Source organism: Toxorhynchites rutilus, chromosome 2, assembly GCF_029784135.1.
Source record: "Toxorhynchites rutilus septentrionalis strain SRP chromosome 2, ASM2978413v1, whole genome shotgun sequence".
Lineage (NCBI taxonomy): Eukaryota > Metazoa > Arthropoda > Insecta > Diptera > Culicidae > Toxorhynchites > Toxorhynchites rutilus.
This window is the reverse complement of record NC_073745.1, coordinates 306739759-306758072: the sequence shown is the minus strand read 5'-3', so window position 1 is coordinate 306758072 and position 18314 is coordinate 306739759. Positions and strand designations below refer to the sequence as shown.

Sequence of the window (18314 nt, the reverse complement as noted above, 5' to 3'; positions counted from 1 at the left end):
GAAAAACCATTCAAATACCTTTCGGTTGTTGTAAAAATCATATATTTTGAAAACCAAAAAAAAAGTTTAAGGGTTGTGCACGAGACATGACCGCATAGTTGGCGTAGGGATATGTTACGATATTTGTTACCTGTTGATCATCTTTAAATTTTCTCTTAATTTAACTCCATTTAAACATTACTACTTCCTCAACATCTATATTGCAGAATATTTTTGGGGAGTGGTGTGATCTCGTAAATCCGTCAAGAAATTACTGAACAATAAGCGTTCAAAATTGTATAGTTTTCGTAATTCTACGTCAAAAACAAGAATTCCTGAAAATAATTACACCTAATGGGAAAAAGTCTCTGCTTTCCAAAAATTATATGAATAATTGGGGTTTCCCTGTGTTATCCCGACAGCTTAAGAGCCATCAAATAGTTATTTTTTTCTAATATTTCGTCCAACAAAACAAAATCGAAACAAAAACGAACAGACTCTAATTCAGTATAGATGCCGCTATCGCATGAACCTCGGACAAGCCAAAAACAGGTTTTTTGACAAAATAGCTGCCGTTCGAAGACAAAAAAAACTGTTTAAAACGTTTTTATACGTTTCCCGATTTTTTAAAAATAGTGAAATTTAAGAAAAAAAAAGTTTTTTATTCATTCATGCGATAGAGAGATGCATACATATTGTGTTCATATAAATTCGACATAAATCAGTTCAGTAGAACTTGGAATATCGTGTACGCCAGTTTGAAGAAAAAAGTTTGGGAAAAAATGCATTTGAAGTTAATTGTTATGACCGTACTAGATTAGATGCCGCATCATTAAAACGGCTAAAACTCGGTAAATAATGAGATTTATAGTATTTATTCTAGGGTATATTCTTGAATACATAAACTTCAGAAAATATGAAGAAAAAAATTCTAGACTATAATACTGCCTTAAGAGACTGAGTATTTCCCACGAGAGGAAAGATTTTTTAAGATTAATGTTCTTAATGAGAGTATGAATTTGAACTTGAACAATATTTGAAGAAATATAGCTTGAAAAATACTAGTTGTATCTAAAAACTGTTCGAGAACAAGTTATAGGAAACTAATAGTATTTTATAAAAACTAAAAACTAAGAAACTAGAATTTGCAATATTTTTGGACAAAAAATTTTGAAAAAAAAAATAATTCTTTTTTCATATTAAGATCATATTAAGAGCGCAAAAAAATTGAAATCATTTTGATCGTATTTCAAGGATGGAGAAATTTTGAAAAAAAAATATATTATTTGAAGATGGACGAGTGTCCCTAAAACGTAATGATTTTTCAAAATTTGTAGTTTTCTTCACCTGCTGCAAAATAACTTTATCGTGTGTTTGCTCGTATTGTGGTCGATTTTCCTTCAGTGCACGGCTCAAACGTATCAATTGTCGTCGGTAGAAGTCCCCCGTAATGGTTTCATTCGGTTTTAGCAGCTCATAGTCCACCACACCCAGCTGGTCCCACCAAATAGACAGCATAACCTTCTGGCCATGAATATTCCAGGTGGCCGTGGATGTTGATGCATGACCGGGCTATCGATACGTTGCACGACGTTCAGGATTGTCGTGATGGACCCACTTTTCACGCCAGTAACGATTCGATGCAAAAAAAAAATTGTAATGGGTTGTATTTAGGACACGACCGCAGTTTTCGACGTAGAACTACGGAATTATAATTTTCAATTCACTCGTTTATCACTTCGGATATTATTTTAGAATGCATCGAGATTTTTGTAATATATTTATAGCTATTTAATTTTTTATTACTTCAGTAGACTCGAAAGAGTCGAAGGCTATCAGCACTTCTCGTTTATTTGGCTCAATTCGCATCAGACTTTTTCCTTCCCACTCAGATATCGATCACAAACTATGAACCCTTTTGCTCCTATATTCCGCTTGAGATGTGATCGAACCCCACAACATGCAACAGTAATGTTACCCTGCTGGTATTTGAAAGCATACTTTCATGAAATATACGTTTATCTAAATAAATGCAGTGTATATCTTTATTCCAAAATTCTGGATACTGTTCCATATCCATACTAGCACAAATAATTCGCGTATGCTATTCTTCTTTGTCGTAGCACACCTCGATACAGCAGGCTTCTCCTTCTTGCATCAAGATGTATGTGTATGTGTGTGAAATCAACATTAGGCTTAATGATATCCGCCCGTTGTGTTATGCTAGCTCACTCGCATCTGTGTTTTCATTCTATTATCTTTCTGCTTTCCGCCTCTATCCCTGAGAAGGGCCCTTGTTGAAAGAAACTCTATTCTATACTCCTCCTTCACCTGACAAGAAAACAATCTTCTCCCGCTCGACACTCTGCGGTAACCATGTTGTTTCGATGACCAACAAACGAGAAGTGGTGTGGCATCAAATAGCAGATGACTTATTTAAACCAAATATGTTGCTCGTTATTGACAGCTCTGTTCGGGAATGCACACCAATCGGCAGAACAAATGTATGGGAAAATGAAAATGCTTCCAGTTTTCATTAATTTAAACTGTTTAGGCATTAGTGGATTGTACTATATAGTATATCAAACGAATCTTAGAGAATTTCCGATTCCATTGGTGTGCAAAGTATCAGAATTCATTCGCTGTGAAAATAGTTACTAACGTTAACTTTATTTCACAAAAACGTGACCTGTTTTCTGATTTGGCACCCTTCCTGAAAGACGCAGTTCTACGTCAAAAAACCTTTATTATGCCATTGGATCAGTTGTTCGCACGTGAACCCGCTGCTTGGTCCGCTGGACGAATGAACTTGACAAATTCAGCTTATTGGCGACATCCCTGACCAAACATCTCGGATCACGTCTAAACTGCTTAACTACGCGCTTGTGATCTTTTTCACTGACGGAGCATCCATTTTTGCCGTTCTTCACCTTCCGGTCGATGGTTGGGTTCTCGAAGTATCGTTTTAGTACTCTGCTGACCGTGGATTGGACGATTCCCAGCATCTTCCGATGTCCCGATGTGACAACTCCGGATTCTCGAAATGAGTGCGCAGGATTAATTCACGATGCTCTTTTTCGTTCGACAACATTTTTCCAAATTTACGAAAAATTGACAGTGAAGCATGGCCAACGTGATCTATACACTTTTATCTGATTATAAGCGGAAGCTGAAGATATAATTTCTAAAAATTAAATTTCTACAGCGTTTTTTCCGTGATGCAATTTGATGTGACACACCCTTTAATCAGAAAAAAAATCACTCGAAAGTTTCCGTGGATTTATGCATAGTAAGAATATTAAAACACGAGCGAACTATCATTTATTTTTAGGCAACCGATTTTTGTCCAACAGAAATTATTTTACGAAGCAATTTCATATTTAGGCACGGCATTCGTTCCCCGTAATAAAAACCTGAAAACGCTTCCAATACTTCTTTGATGCTTGTTAGATTGGGAATGTTTCTGGGATTTAACATTGCAGCAGCCTTGATGGTCCAATTATCGAAATCAAATCTCTTCCTCATCTGTTTCACTGCGGAGTTGGTTATTAATTTATTAGGGGAACCCGGGGCAAGAGTGCCCATCTGATTATTTTGCCTATTTCCATCTTTTACAATTATTTAACTACAGAACTTTGTTTTATACAGATACTGCATATATCTCACATATTATCAGCCAGAACCTTAAATATTTTTTTATTGGAAAATAGATAAATACTAACTGAGCTTCTTACAACTGCAATCTATATAAGAACGCACAGGCGTAAATTAACGAAATACCGTCAGTTTCTATATGTTTGCATGACTCCACCCATAAATACAAATAGAATAATCATTTTTCTTTTTACTTACTGTATGAACTAATTTAAATCGTACGCATTTATTTCAATAAAAAATAAATTTGTTATCTCTCAACTTCCGGGGCAAAAGCAGCCATTATTACCGGGGTAAAAATGCCATAGTCGTAACCTCGAATTCGATCTGTCAAACGCAAATAGTGTAATCGTGGTTGTGTTTGTTGTGGTCATGGTTTGTAAATATGAACGGATTTCGTTCCGAAACCAGAGGCAGATGGAAACTATGGTTGTTGCCGTACATTCTGTAAATCATGGTGACGAGCTGCGGAGGAATATACTTTGCTCAGAAGAACATTAGCCAAATATGTGCAGAAGTTAGGCCGTTTAAAAACTGTGTTTTCTCGTGAGTCACATCCTTAATATGCAGAAGTTATTTTATGGGCTGACAACACACGACATCCCGAACCTAGGGTATAAAATCGCAGAGTGAAATAATTTAGATCACTCTTTCAACAAAACATCCAAATTGGCCGGAGAAGAATGGCTTGCCGGTTTTCGTGAACGCCACCAGAACTTGAGTTTGCGTTCTTTGGAACCACCGTAAATTTCACAGTGCTTTTTTCATCAAAAATATATTTTTCTAAGATTGGCACTCTTACCCCGACGAGGTAGTACCTTTGCCCCGTACTGAAAAAATACAAGCCAAAAACATCATTTTTGTAAATGAAACATTTTCATAGTAAACATAACTTTTGAACAATTTGGTGCATAGCTACACCTAAATAGGAACAAACCAGCAAAAAAAAAAATGGAAAAAAATATAACAAAAGAGCATTCAAAAACGCGTATTAGCTTAAGGTGGCACTCTTGCCCCGAGTTCCCCTACTCCATAAAATCTATACATATCTGTACACTTGTACAAAAATCTGTAATCTGTACCGTATGCTTATCACTATAGTTTATCATCAGCGGATATCAAGCTCACTTACAGTACTTTTATACAGATGCGATTTAAACTACGCTCATCACATCATTTCTCATAACATTAGGTTCCATAAGTTGTCGAAAGTATTTAAAGTAAATATACATCTCCCAGTATTCGATCAATTCGCATATTTTATTCAAATCGAACACAGAAACTATATTCCAAAAAAGCTGCAGAGCTACAGAAGAATAAAACGAGTAAATTAATAGACTTAAAATAAATAAAATAACCAGTCAAAATAATCAAATTCTACAATACTATGTGAATTTCAGTTTGCAGACAGCTAACCCTCGACGACTCATGCTCACATACAACCCGTTTGTCTTTAAACAGCTAGGAATTTTGTGAGATTAAGCCTGTTTCCGATGAATAAAAGGTAGACCTTTTTTGAAAAGGTAGTTTTTCTGACAAATTCAAATTTACAAATATTAGAAAATAGCCTCCGAACATAAATTTTGTTCTGTTCATTGTTTGCATTGTTAATAATATTGCATTGTTCTTGCCCTTTTGGTGTTCCGACTGGTTCCGAATTGTAGTTCGGTCCTGTAACATTTCCTGTAGAAAATAACTCGGATAGTCGAAAAGAAAATTGTTTTCAATAAATTCGACCTCTACAGTACGATTCAAATCACAATATAAACTTAAACCAGATCAAAACAACAAAGAAGCAATTTTTCATTATAGCGACATCAATCGTGTAGTTCTTGTAGAAAAAAAAGCTGTAAAGGAAACCCACAGAAAACAAGAAAATTACTCAAATCTCACGTAGAACATAAATACACCTACCATCAAAAATTCTGGAAGACATTATTTGATGGGGGATTCGTTAATGTTGACAAGTAGGAAGTGAATATAGCAATACTGTACAAAAAGTGACAAAGTATAAAATTTGAAAAAAAAAAGAGAATGAAGAACTCAGAAAAATAAGTAACAGAGAGGAACCTGGAAGAGGAGTGAAATTAAGACAAAGAAGCGAACAAATATACAAATTACACGGTCACAGTCTAAATCATAGAAGAAATATAGGAAATAGAACCAATTTTTCGGGGAATTAATTGGAATAAATTTACATACAAGAAAATGATAAAACAATGAAAAGGCACGCTGAAGAAACAGTTGATGAAAATGACGAACTAACCATTAGGTTCGTGAAATAGATTAGCTTAGTAAGAACTATCATTCAAAACTGAAATGAAAACAAATATATGTAACTAGAACTGCGAGCAAGAAAAGAACAATCCACAACCAAGTGGCAAGGTCTATGAAACTCTGTGATGTTTCCAATTGAAACGGTCGCAATTTTGAATCAGCTTCATTCTAGTCTATTTCATGTCGTGTAGCTTTCTACTTCCTTCAGCTAGTATGCACATTTCCGTGGAACTAAGAACTGGAGCATATCGTTTTGAATTCAGCCTCAGTCACATTGACAGTACTTCGCAATAGAAATGCAAATTTTTCGGTTACAATCATTGCAACTTTATGGAAGCTCGCTGAAATAATGAAAAACTGATACTATTCAGGAGTGTTAAACCATAATATCATATTGAATTAAAGTAGCATAGAAATATAAAGTGTCTAGAGAAAATATTTTCGAGCAACTTGAAAAGAAAACGACTTCGTTACATGTAAAGGAAGGTTCGACATATTTTGGACACGACGTATTATTAACCCATAACTCCACAATTCAGTAACATTGTTTGACAAAGGATATGCAAAGGCTTATCTGGGGAAAAGTTTGCTGAATTTTGTCTCATTTGAAAAGATATTGTTTGTTGTTCATTGAATTCGAGCACACGTCAAAACCATGGGAACATAACATCTGATTGAAAAGAAGTGATATTTCACCTCTAGGAACAACTCGAATAACATCAACAGTGACTTTATTTTTCTCACAATCGTTTCCTATATTCATTCTACTGAAAACTAAGGCGAACCACATCTGTTTGCCACCTTTGCCATCTCATGACAATACAACTTGACTGCAATTATTGTTGTTGATGGTGTGACTAGACAATAGCAAGAAACTTTTGGCAAACCATTGTTAACGATATGTCAAAGATTGGAAAGCCAATTTGAGTGTAAACATTGGAGGTTAATGAAATAATATGTCTTGAGAGGATACCTTTCAGATAAAGTAACTAGATTAATTATAAATTACGGAATCAACAGCATGAAGATGAAATAAAAATTGAATGAATAAAGGAAAACAAATAAAACCACAATATTTTAGCATTTAATTCGTTCTATGTACGACTATGTAGCTCTATGCTTTATCGACGAAGTACTGATAATAGCAAATCTTTCCGGATAACAGTAATATAACCGGAAAATTACAACATAACAGACAATTTTCTCCGTGAGATAATCTTCTGTAATCATCAGTCGCAAAAAAATCACACAATCTTCAATCTCTGGAAGATAACCCAGCTCGGGACAAGTTTTCCCGCAGCAAATTGAATAATTGCATTTTCAGGTTCACGTTGAATCACAGATGAGTTTCCTGTGAAACCAGTTTGAAGGTCTCGAACACGCGGCTCTAGAAGTTCGCGGCGCGAAACAAGCCCGCGATATCCAGCTGACGGGGCTGGCGAACAAGAAGGAAACAGTGCAGTGGCGACGAAATAAGCGCCAATTTGTTTAACATGAATTATTACTGAATTAGTACCGCACCGCTCCGTTGTTATGCCATCGTTAAGCAAGCTGTTCATAATGTTTACGTTTGGCGCCATTCATTTGTATCTGTTTTTTTTTTTCAATTGCCTCAATTCGTTTGGGCTCCAAAGAAAATGAAAGGGAAAACTTGACTATGGCGGAGTGGAAATATATAGCGCCAGTGTTTCACTTTCTATTGTATATGGACTCTCTCAGAGAAAATTGTTCAAAGTTCTTTAGTATTGTTTCCATAATATTGAGAGATATGATATAAGCTCAATCCTTGCGTGATATTGTTTCCATTTATCCACTGGTAACCAGTTGGTTCCACTAGTATGTTGCCAACCTTGTAAGCAAGATGTATGAAACGGCGAGGTTCTCCACATTTTATGTTGTCTTACGTTTTTTCCCTTCCTCAATGTAACCAGCTGTGGTATGACACAATACATCGCAATTTATTGATCATTTTTAAACCTTTTAATTATCTGAAGGAATACGAAAACCAAAAACGCTCTTCTAAAGTCAGATAGTCGCCAAAACAACGCACAGATAAAAACAACCAGCAAACATGGTCAAGGTCGCAGTAAACGGAATAACCGTCGGCGCTGATTTGAATGCCTAAAGAGGCTCACGTTTACGTTTAGAGGCTCCCTCCCCGCGTGATGTGCTGACCCAAAAGCTGTTCTTTTTTCTGCAAAAATCTGCTCTATCTTCCATCGCTGTCAGCGTGCAACAATCGAGCACGAGAGAGTTTATTATGCATATTTAATTCGTATTTTACACCTTCGATAACCAATTGTAACAATTGCTGGTGTTAAATTGAAGAGACTTTTAACGCTTGCGTGAACCAGTTCCATTGCGCTTCATGCTATTGCATTGGGAAAGGAGCTGGTCCAATTTTGGAGGTCCGATGTTTTTTATTTATTCGTTTTTATGGTGCATGTAATTAAGACGCTTTTTTAGACTGAACCTTTGCAATTTTCTGAATCATTATTCCTCCCGCTCACATCTACTTTCAATTCTAGCACATCTTTCATCACGTACATACTTTTTGTTACACTTACACCAAAATCACATACTGCATGTCATCGTAAGCGCAATAAGCCTGTGAAGATTTCAAAGTCACCCCCATGAGATGTAGAGGTCAATACCACTCTGCGCTACATGCGGCGACAAACGCCACAAAAAAAACGTCAAACGTCTTCACAAGCTTGTAAATTGTGCACTTAAAGCATCTCTTCTCTGCCACCACAAAAGCTTGGCTTTATTTGCTTCCAATGACAATGTAAAACTAATTTTTTTTTCTTTCCAGATCTGCCACTCCGCGAGGGTCAAAAAACGCCAGACAGCCCCAGCGAGCAGCACTTCGAGCTGCGTAAACTGCTCCAGCGCATCCTGGACGAGGTTGCCAGGTTGCCCGAGCTGCTGAATCAAAATGGCCTACCGCAACGGCCGGAAGAGTATCTGCCGTACTTCAATCCCAAGAAGTATGAGCAGCTGTTGGCCACCGCCGTGCTCAATAAGGTGAGTTACGCGTTGTTACTTGCTGTTGGTGCCCTGTTCGAACAAATTGAAGTCATACACTGCGATTGCACTAGTTCAAAATGGTTCTGTTCGAGACGTAGCGAATAAAATGAAATTAGATCTAATCATCAGAATATTTTCGAATCATGCTAATTTACATACAGTGACTGATAAAAATATAGGCTCAATTTTAAGAGTTCAGATTTAGCACGTTTGTTTTAAAATTTCCTAAAAAAGTTAATGTTTTAATTATTTGATTTTTGGTTTTTTGTTTTTGATTAGAAGTTTTTTAGAGAAACTGGTACAATAGATTTTATTCAAAGTATTGTTCCAGGGAAGCGGTACTCAACCTTTTTTTTCAGAGGGGCCACAAAAACGTGTCAATCATAGTGTCGCGGGCCGCAAAAAAACATAAAGGGGGTTGTCTTCGAGCCAAGCAAAAAATTCAAGAATGAATCGCGTTAGTACAAACAAAGACTGATGAATGAATTCTTTTACTGAGTGAGCGTTTCGCGAAGCAATGAAACGTCAGTTTGCGCAGATTTCCAAACAAACTCTCTGAATGAACATGTACTGTTGATTGCTCGTTGTCTAGAGCGACACTGAAACTGAAACATACTGAATATCCAAGTAGTTTTCAGTATCTCCTAGCAAAATAACATTTTCAACGCTCCCAAAAACAACGTCCGAAGAATACGACAAAAGATAATTCGAATCGAATCGGCGTCGAAAGCAACCGTTGCGAAACAAATTTTCACATTCAGTTTTCCACTGAAGAACGCAGCTCTCACCACCAGGGCTCTGCACAGTAATAGTCAACTGAGGATAGTCAGCTGACTAACTGACTGACTATATCCATAGTCAGTTAGTAATGACTTTTGGATTCTTCACGCAGTTTTTCCGCCAAAACGACTGAACAGTCAGTCGGGCGTTTAGTCACTATCTCCCTCTACCGAGTCGGCTATATCATTTCGTTCTTCCCAGTCAAATTGTCCTCATCGCATTTTGAAGTGACTTCCCCCAAAATGAATTCGTTCCTCTCTTTCTCTCTCCCATGTACATGTGCATGCATCGATGTTTGAGTTCATCGTGGTTTGACATACGCTACAGGTGAGCTAGATTTTTTTGTATCGTACACGAAAGATACTTACACGTAAAAAAACGTGCAGTGTGTGTGCGCTATGTTGCACGCCTAATACTAACTAATACTAACGCGTGGACCTTTCTAGCATACTTGATAAATGTCTAAGTTCGTTGGTTTGAGTTCAAGATGGGTAGACAATAACCCGGCCATCGATGGGGTAACATCTTTTCTGCATCAGAAATCATGTTTTCGTTCCTCTTTATATGGTAAAAATAAGATTGTGTACACGTGTATGAATTAGTGTCAGGGGAAATGAAAGTGTGGATTGAAGTCAGTTGAATGAAGAGGCAGATTTGTATTCATTAGTCGAGTCAGTTAAAATAAACACTGACTGGACTAGTTCACCAGTCATCCTCGCTAGTCAACGATAGTCAATTCATTTTCTAGTCAAGTCACTTTTTGTTGACGGCAACTGCCGAAGCAGTTCTAGTCGAAGCAAAGCTGCTGAGAGTAGAGTCGGTCCTCATTTTTCACCTTCGAAGATTTCGGGCCCTGCTCACCACTGAAAATACCTTCTTTATATGCGACTTGAAATGTGCAGCACTTTGAAACCACTTTGACCCGGAAACAATGCTCATATTAAAAAAAAAGTATTGACCAGTTGAGCAGCGGTAGCAAGGCGAATGTCCTTTCTTAAGGCCGAGTATTTAGTTTAGTTTTCCAAATTGTAATTTTTTTAGGCTACACACGATTTTTCAAAGAAATTCTGATAGTCTGAGGAAAACCTCTATAATTCAAAACACCATCATCATTACACCAAGAAATCCGAACACGCTCCTAAATTCACAGAAGCTCTATTCCATTAAAAAAACACAATGTAATTCGCTGGTTACGCTGATATTTTTTTCGAATGCATCGAAATTGTCAAAACATCTCTTCAGTCGAACTTTTTGGTGACCCCGAGAAGGTGTGGTTTCACGAAGCAGTTGAATATGGTGAATCATGATTCATTTTTGTATTCGCGAGAACAATACACGAGATTTGTGCTCTCATTGCCCAAGCATTCTCAAACTAGTTTGGGGCATATACCCCTTTTCCAGAATGAAGCGATCCCTTAGACCCATGTAGCCATTTTTTTTCTATTCATACAAATTACTTAGCAATTTAAAAACATTGGTAAAGTGAGTAAAATTCTGTAAATATCAGTTCTGGTTCTCAGATTTCCGTGAAAAGTTGTAGTTTTGCTCCTTATCGAAAAATATTAAACCGTATTTTTTATTTTTTTTCATTAGGACACCCTCTTCCATTTTAGGGTGGCACCGAAAAATATTTTTTTTCATTGAAATCATTCAAAATTCATTACTTTTGAACTACTGGACCGATTCAGATGATCGACATATTAGGCTGTCAAAAAAGTCCTGCGGTATTTTTTTTTAATTTTCATTTGTTCATAAAATTAATTACAATCATCTGTTTTAAGTCAAATATGCGCCGTTTTGTGCGATGGATCTTATTATAGGGTATTATGAAGTTGGCCCAACGAGATGCCAACTTCATAATACCCCTGTTATAGAAGCTCGCTTCCTTATTGGCAAAAAACTCGGATAGCCAATTTTCACAGGCCTCTTTTGTGGCTAACTTCTGACTACCTAGCTCGTTCGCCCTGGACAAAAACAGGTGGTAGTCACTTGGTGCAAGGTCCGGACTATACGGCGGATGCAAAAGAACCTCCCATCCGAGCTCCCGGAGCTTCTGGCGCGTCACCAAAGAAGTGTGTGGCCTGGCGTTGTCCTGATGGAAGACAATGCGGCCTCTGTTTATCAAAGATGGCCTCTTCTTTATGAGTGCTACCTTCAAGCGGTCCAGTTGTTGGCAGTACAGGTCCGAATTGAGCGTTTGGCCATAGGGAAGTAGCTCATAATAGATTATTCCTTGACAATCCCACCAAACACACAGCAGAACCTTCCTGGCCGTTAATGAGGGCTTGGCCCTCATTCACATGCGTCGATACGGTCAAAGATCTTTTTTTGCGTCAACGTGTGTGGCACCCATACATCGAGCTTCTTTGTGAATCCAAGCTTCTTCAAACGGGCCACAAACAATAACGGTTTGATGACTTATCCCCAGCTCTTGGCCGATGCTACGACTGCTACTATGCCGGTCTTTCTCGGCTAATTCAGCGATTTTGTCGCAATTTTCGACGACAGGCCTTTCGGAGCGTGGCGCATCTTCGACGACCTCTACACCAGAACGAAAACGTTGAAACCATCGTTGTGCGGTGGAAATGGAAACTGTATCGGGTCCATAAACTGCACAAATTTTATTGGCAGCTTGAGATGCATTTTTGCCTTTGTCATAGTAGTACTGTAAAATATGTCGGATTTTCTCTTTATTTTGCTCCATATTTGCGACACTATAACTCACGAACGACTTAACCGAACAAAACACTGTCAAGGACTATATTATAGCGCGCAAAAATACCTTATATATAATATACAACGTGTAGGTGGCCGGATTTTTTCAGAAGATAATAGAGGATTATTGTTTGTTTTTTCCATAGTTGACATTTGACCATATCCTTCTACACATAAGGTCAAATCTCTCTTTTGCCTTAAACCGGGTCTAACTATAAAATAAACTAAACAAACTAAAAAAGTTCGCTACTTAGAATGATTCTGAGATTGGACCATATGCGTAGAGGGTTTGTTGTTTCAAAAAAAAAAATCAAAATCTAAATTTCTCTTTAATCATATATAAAAAATGTCGTAAATAACAGTTTCAATTTGATTCATAGACAACATGCATATAGACACGAACGTCAAAAACAACACAGTTCGAAGTGTTCAATATAATTGCTGACCGACTGCTTCGCGACCCTCGACAAATGTTTATGGGCAAACGAAACATGGAAAGTTCAATTTCTAAGGCTTCCTCCCAACATACCACAGTTTGCAAAACGACTCATTCACCTGTTCCAATTCTCAATCCGCACCTTTCCGAGTGTTCCATACTGTGAACATCGGACAGCATAAGATTCTTCGGTGCCAGTACAAGTTCTGTGTCGCGATCAAACTGACCGATTTTCGGGACTCCAATTTCGCGCACCCTTTGGGAACTAACCTGAACTTTTTATCAAAAGAGATGTTGTTTTGTGATAACAGTGTACAACATATGGATTCAATTGTAGACCTTTAATTAATTTCTGATAGGTGATTCCGTTGCGGCGGAAACACCACGCAGTGACTTTGATTCGTTCGAACCTACGTTCCACGGTGTGTTGTGCCGTTTACAGTTCAGCCGTATTTCATTTGTGAACATTTCCTCCTCCTAGGTGGTGGAAAACTATCGCAATCCGAAAAATTTTGAGCACGTGGAAGAGCAACAACATCAGCTAGCGGGAGCGGAAAAGACTGGCCCTCCGACGACTGGTGCGACTTCGGCGGGTTCAGCGCTGGCCACCGAAACCACCTCCGACATCAATCACAACACGGTATCAGGTAAGTGATTCGAGATATATTTGTTTGCCAGCATTTGCGGGCATACCATCGTAGAATGTAGCGAGACGATAGACCTCTGGGCGATATTTGTTGTCTTGTGTTGTTTAATTTCCCGTTGTGTAGTAAAACGTAGTTTTTCTGTCCAACACAAATCTGTTAATATGTTTTTGGTTTGTTTATTTTCTCACATTACATTTATTTATAGATCATTCAACCGTTTTGGAAAATTCTGCATTTATTTTTTAAATTACCATTTATTCCTCCAAATTCCCACTAACGCTTTTTTGTAGATAACCGACACAGACTTTACCGATTCCACCGAACGCATGTAAAATACTTTCTTCCGTGTTTTAAATCCATTTGGATTGAAGGTAATCTTGAGAGGGGAATTTTGGATTATCTCGTGTGATGCTGGTGTGGGCCTTAACTTATTTACTGGGTTGAAGGCGTTAATAGATATTGTTTTGGATTGCTTGTGTGTGATATATCTTGCAATCGCTAAAGAAATGAGCGCATACTGGAATCAAATAAAAATGATGCTCCCATGATTGTTTCTCTTGGTTTTAATCTCAAAACCTTGAATATTTGGATCGGTCGTCTATGTGGAATTATGAAGCGGAGTTCTCCACGATTTTCTGCGCTTGAAGCTCTCGTAAAGAATGCATTTCTCGTCCTACTTCCGTTTATTCTTCGAATCATTTGCCATTAGAAAAAATTCTCCTTGATTGTGACACGAGTGTTGACCAATCAAATTGGTAGACCATTGGTAGACCGCAGACCACATTCAAAGTTATAAACAATAATCTTTCTTGAAGAGGGCCCTCAAAAGATCAGCTACACACTTTTATGGATCTTAACCCTCTACCGCCCGAGTTTTTTATTTGTCTAAAAAACCTACTCCACTTTTATCTAGAATTTTCGACTTTCAACATAAAATACACCTAGCAGAAAGCTGCCAGCATAAAAACAATGTGTATGTGTGATAGATGAAAATATTCTAAAGACGTTCTAGTGAAAGTGAACATTGAAAATAATGTCTGAATAATTTGAAAAGAGAATCCGCGAAGCCCGTCTAAAGGCAGTCTTGGGCTACAGAGGGTTAAGTATTCGGTTCAATTAGCAAAACAAAATCTTTTTAAAAGGATTTATAGAATTTGTACGCTAATCATAATATGAAAAGCATTTTCTGTTCATTGATTAAGTTTCGGAATTGTGAAAACATGACCAGTCTTGCAGCTAGTTCGGCCCAGAATAGCTAATTCCTTCATAAAAAATACACGTAGTTTTGTAAATAATTATGAAAATATGAAATGGCCAAATCACTCCAATGAGAGCAGATGCTGAAATGTTTCAATTTGATATTTCAGTTTAAATTATTACATGAAAACATTATTTCCATACGCATTTCGTATAGCCCTAATGCGAAGACTAAATAGTTTATACAAAAAGGAAAAGAAAGCCATGTTTCTGAAATTCAGTTTCTTTTGAATTTTCTCCTTTTGAATCCCTTGCCACAAGATTGAAGTACACCAGGACAAGTTGGAACATGGTAATGTAAAAGAGTGAGCCGATGCGAAAGTCATAACTTTTACTAGGAATGACAAATTGACGTGATATATTTTTCAGTAAAGAGTACCTTTTATCCCGCCTAATGGCAGTCAAAACCAGAATATTGGAATGCCTTAACGCAATTCGTGTCTTTGTTTACTTTTTCCTTGTTTCGTGAAATCAAAACAAAAAAATGTTGCGCCCTGACCCAATCGGTCCGAAAATGCTGATTTTTTTTGAAAAAAAAACATCAGAATTGCTCGCAAGTTACTTCATGTTCTTTCAATCCTAGAGTAAGTTGAAACAGCAGTGAGAATCGACTATTTTTTACACATTTTGGCAGGTTTTACTGTATGAACTGGTGTCGGACGCTATTTATCGGTGATTTGTGTATGAATGAATAAGGCGTCGTGCACAAATTACGTAACGCGATAAAGGGGGTGAGGGGGGTCGAGGTAGCGTTACTTTCTGTGTATTAGAGATAGGAAATTGCGTTACGTAGGGGGGGAGGGGGTCCAAAATCCGGATTTTTAGCGTTACGTAATTTGTGCACGACGCCTAATGATAAATTCAAAAAATAAGAAACATTTTTATTTCGTTCAACTAGGGGCATTCTAATATTACGTAACGCATATTTGCTACTATTTTCTACTTCCCCTTCTCTAAATAGCACATAACAAATGTTCAATTGCGTAAAACTATTTACACTTATTCGGATTTATTTTTGAGCTATATTCGACAATGCATTCGCTCCTCCCTTCCTGAGTGCGCTACGTACTATTTGAATATCTGAATGATCCCATAAAGTTCATTAGTAACCATTTTGAGTAGCTCTATTCAGACATTTTTATGTTTTCATTACATTTTCTCCGCCCTACGGGGCAAGTTTAACCAATGTATATGAATATTTAAAATTTTGAAAATAGATATTTTTCGGAACATCTAATGAGAATCTCAATTTTTATCGAAAGTCATCTGTCATACATTATATGTGCTGCAAACAAATTTCAATTCAATTTAGTGATTTAGTGATTTTTAAGATGTCTTCCAAGTTGAATTTGGAAAAAAAACCTTTTCAACTTGTTCCGGTGTACCTTAAACATTGATCCTTTAAGATCTTGCATTTGGGATAATTAAGCTTGAATTGTGAACAGATGCTGTTTAAATGAGATTGAAACTACTATCTCTTAGGGTGCTGTATTGAATTCTCCATCACCACTCACGATGCGATGAAGAGTATCTGTACTTTTTGCCGCTGGATCAATTTTTCGTAGACGAAAAAACTACGTTCAACGTCCCTTGGCTTCCAAGCACAAGGAACCCAAGTTCCTTGCTGTTGAATCATTCCCAACGCATACAATCGCTCGGAAATGAATTGAAGAGTAATTCGTAATGCTGAAGAATCTTCGTTTTCTTGCGTTCAGCACGGATCCTCATCGAGTAATTTAACCTCACCGAGAATTTTGGTTTTCCTTGAAATGGACGGTTTTTTTTATTAATTCGTTTATTTTTACAGGCTCAGTTACATAAGTTTAAAGCCGAATTCTTAACTAAACATATTAACTATATCTATATATCTATGAACAATTATTAATAAGGTAGAAAACCGATTATTCGCGGTAGACTCGAGTTTAGAAGGGTGACATATTTTCCACAGGAATAAAGGGTGTGTCACATCAAATTGCATCACGGAAAAAACGCTGTAGAAATTCGCCCAGTAGACCGATCCTTTTGAAAATTTTAGACAGTAAAATAAAAACTTTTGGCTTTTTCTTTTTATTCATACTTCGAGCCCAAGCCCGTATGCTCGCACCATCCTCTTTACCCCGTCCATAAGGTTCTGTACAACGTCAGGTTGTAGTTTTTTTTGAACAGAAATCCATTTTCTCTTGAAGTCCGCCTCCGATTTGACAACTTTTGGGTTCTTCCGGAGGGCCTGCTTCATAATCGCACAATATTTCTCTATTGGGCGAAGCTCCGGCGCGTTGGACGGGTTCATTTCCTTTGGCATGAAGGTGACCCTATTGGCTTTGTACCACTCCAACACGTCCTTTGAATAGTGGCACGAAGCGAGATCCGGCCAGAAGATGGTCGGGCCCTCGTACTGCTTCAATAGTGGTAGTAAGCGCTGCTGTAGGCACTCCTTAAGGTAAACCTGCCCGTTTACCGTGCCAATCATCACGAAGGGGGCGCTCCGCTTTCCACAAGAGCAGATCGCTTGCCACACCATGTACTTTTTGGCAAACTTGGATAGTTTCTGCTTGCGAATCTCCTCCGGAACGCTGAATTTGTCCTCTGCGGAGAAGAACAACAGGCCCGGCAGCTGACGAAAGTCCGCTTTGACGTAGGTTTCGTCGTCCATTACCAGGCAATGCGGCTTCGTCAGCATTTCGGTGTATAGCTTCCGGGCTCGCGTCTTCCCCACCATGTTTTGCCTTTCGTCGCGGTTAGGAGCCTTCTGAACCTTGTATGTACGCAGGCCCTCCCGCTGCTTGATCCACTGGACGAATGAACTTGACAAATTCAGCTTATTGGCGACATCCCGGACCGAACTTCTCGGATCACGTCTAAACTGCTTAACTACGCGCTTGTGATCTTTTTCACTGACGGAGCAACCATTTTTGCCGTTCTTCACCTTCCGGTCGATGGTTAGGTTCTCGAAGTATCGTTTTAGTACTCTGCTGACCGTGGATTGGACGATTCCCAGCATCTTACCGATGTCCCGATGTGACAACTCCGGATTCTCGAAATAAGTGCGCACGATTAGTTCACGACGCTCTTTTTCGTTCGACGACATTTTTCCAAATTTACGAAAAATTGACAGTGAAGCATGGCCAACGTGATCTATACACTCTTATCTGATTATAAGCGAAAGCTGAAGATATAATTCCTAAAAATTAAACTTCTACAGCGTTTTTTCCGTGATGCAATTTGATGTGACACACCCTTTAGGATGGGATATAAGGATATGTTGACAATGTTCACACTCACACTCTCACTCACACTCATCACACTCAATTCTTAAACCTATCTTATAACTACTATGTATTTACATTTCAACTTATTCTATTGTTAGTAAGAAGAGAACCGATTGCTCGCGAAGGAAGAAAAGGAGGGAATAAGGGTATAAGGACAATCACACACGATGATCGATAGCTTTAAGGTGAAGGTGGAAGCTAGCCATTGTAGTAGTATAGGTAAACCCACGTGTAAAAATTGGGTAATTTAATATCTTGTGAGTAATCGAT

The 18314-nt window shown here is 37.9% G+C and overlaps 1 protein-coding gene across 10 annotated transcripts in view; it reads left to right on the top strand.

Annotated features, from left to right (window-relative positions):
* Positions 1 to 18314, top strand: part of LOC129771390 (uncharacterized) — a 174903-nt gene that overhangs the window by 97104 nt on the left and 59485 nt on the right. For 9 of the 10 annotated variants that reach the window (XM_055774984.1, XM_055774988.1, XM_055774981.1 and 6 more), the window contains 2 exons: positions 8726 to 8937; positions 13353 to 13518. In XM_055774984.1, the coding sequence (XP_055630959.1) occupies positions 8726 to 8937; positions 13353 to 13518 (378 nt within the window). Of the gene's footprint in view, positions 1 to 8725; positions 8938 to 13072; positions 13294 to 13352; positions 13519 to 18314 lie in introns of those variants that run through there. The other variant, XM_055774989.1, reaches the window with a different exon arrangement.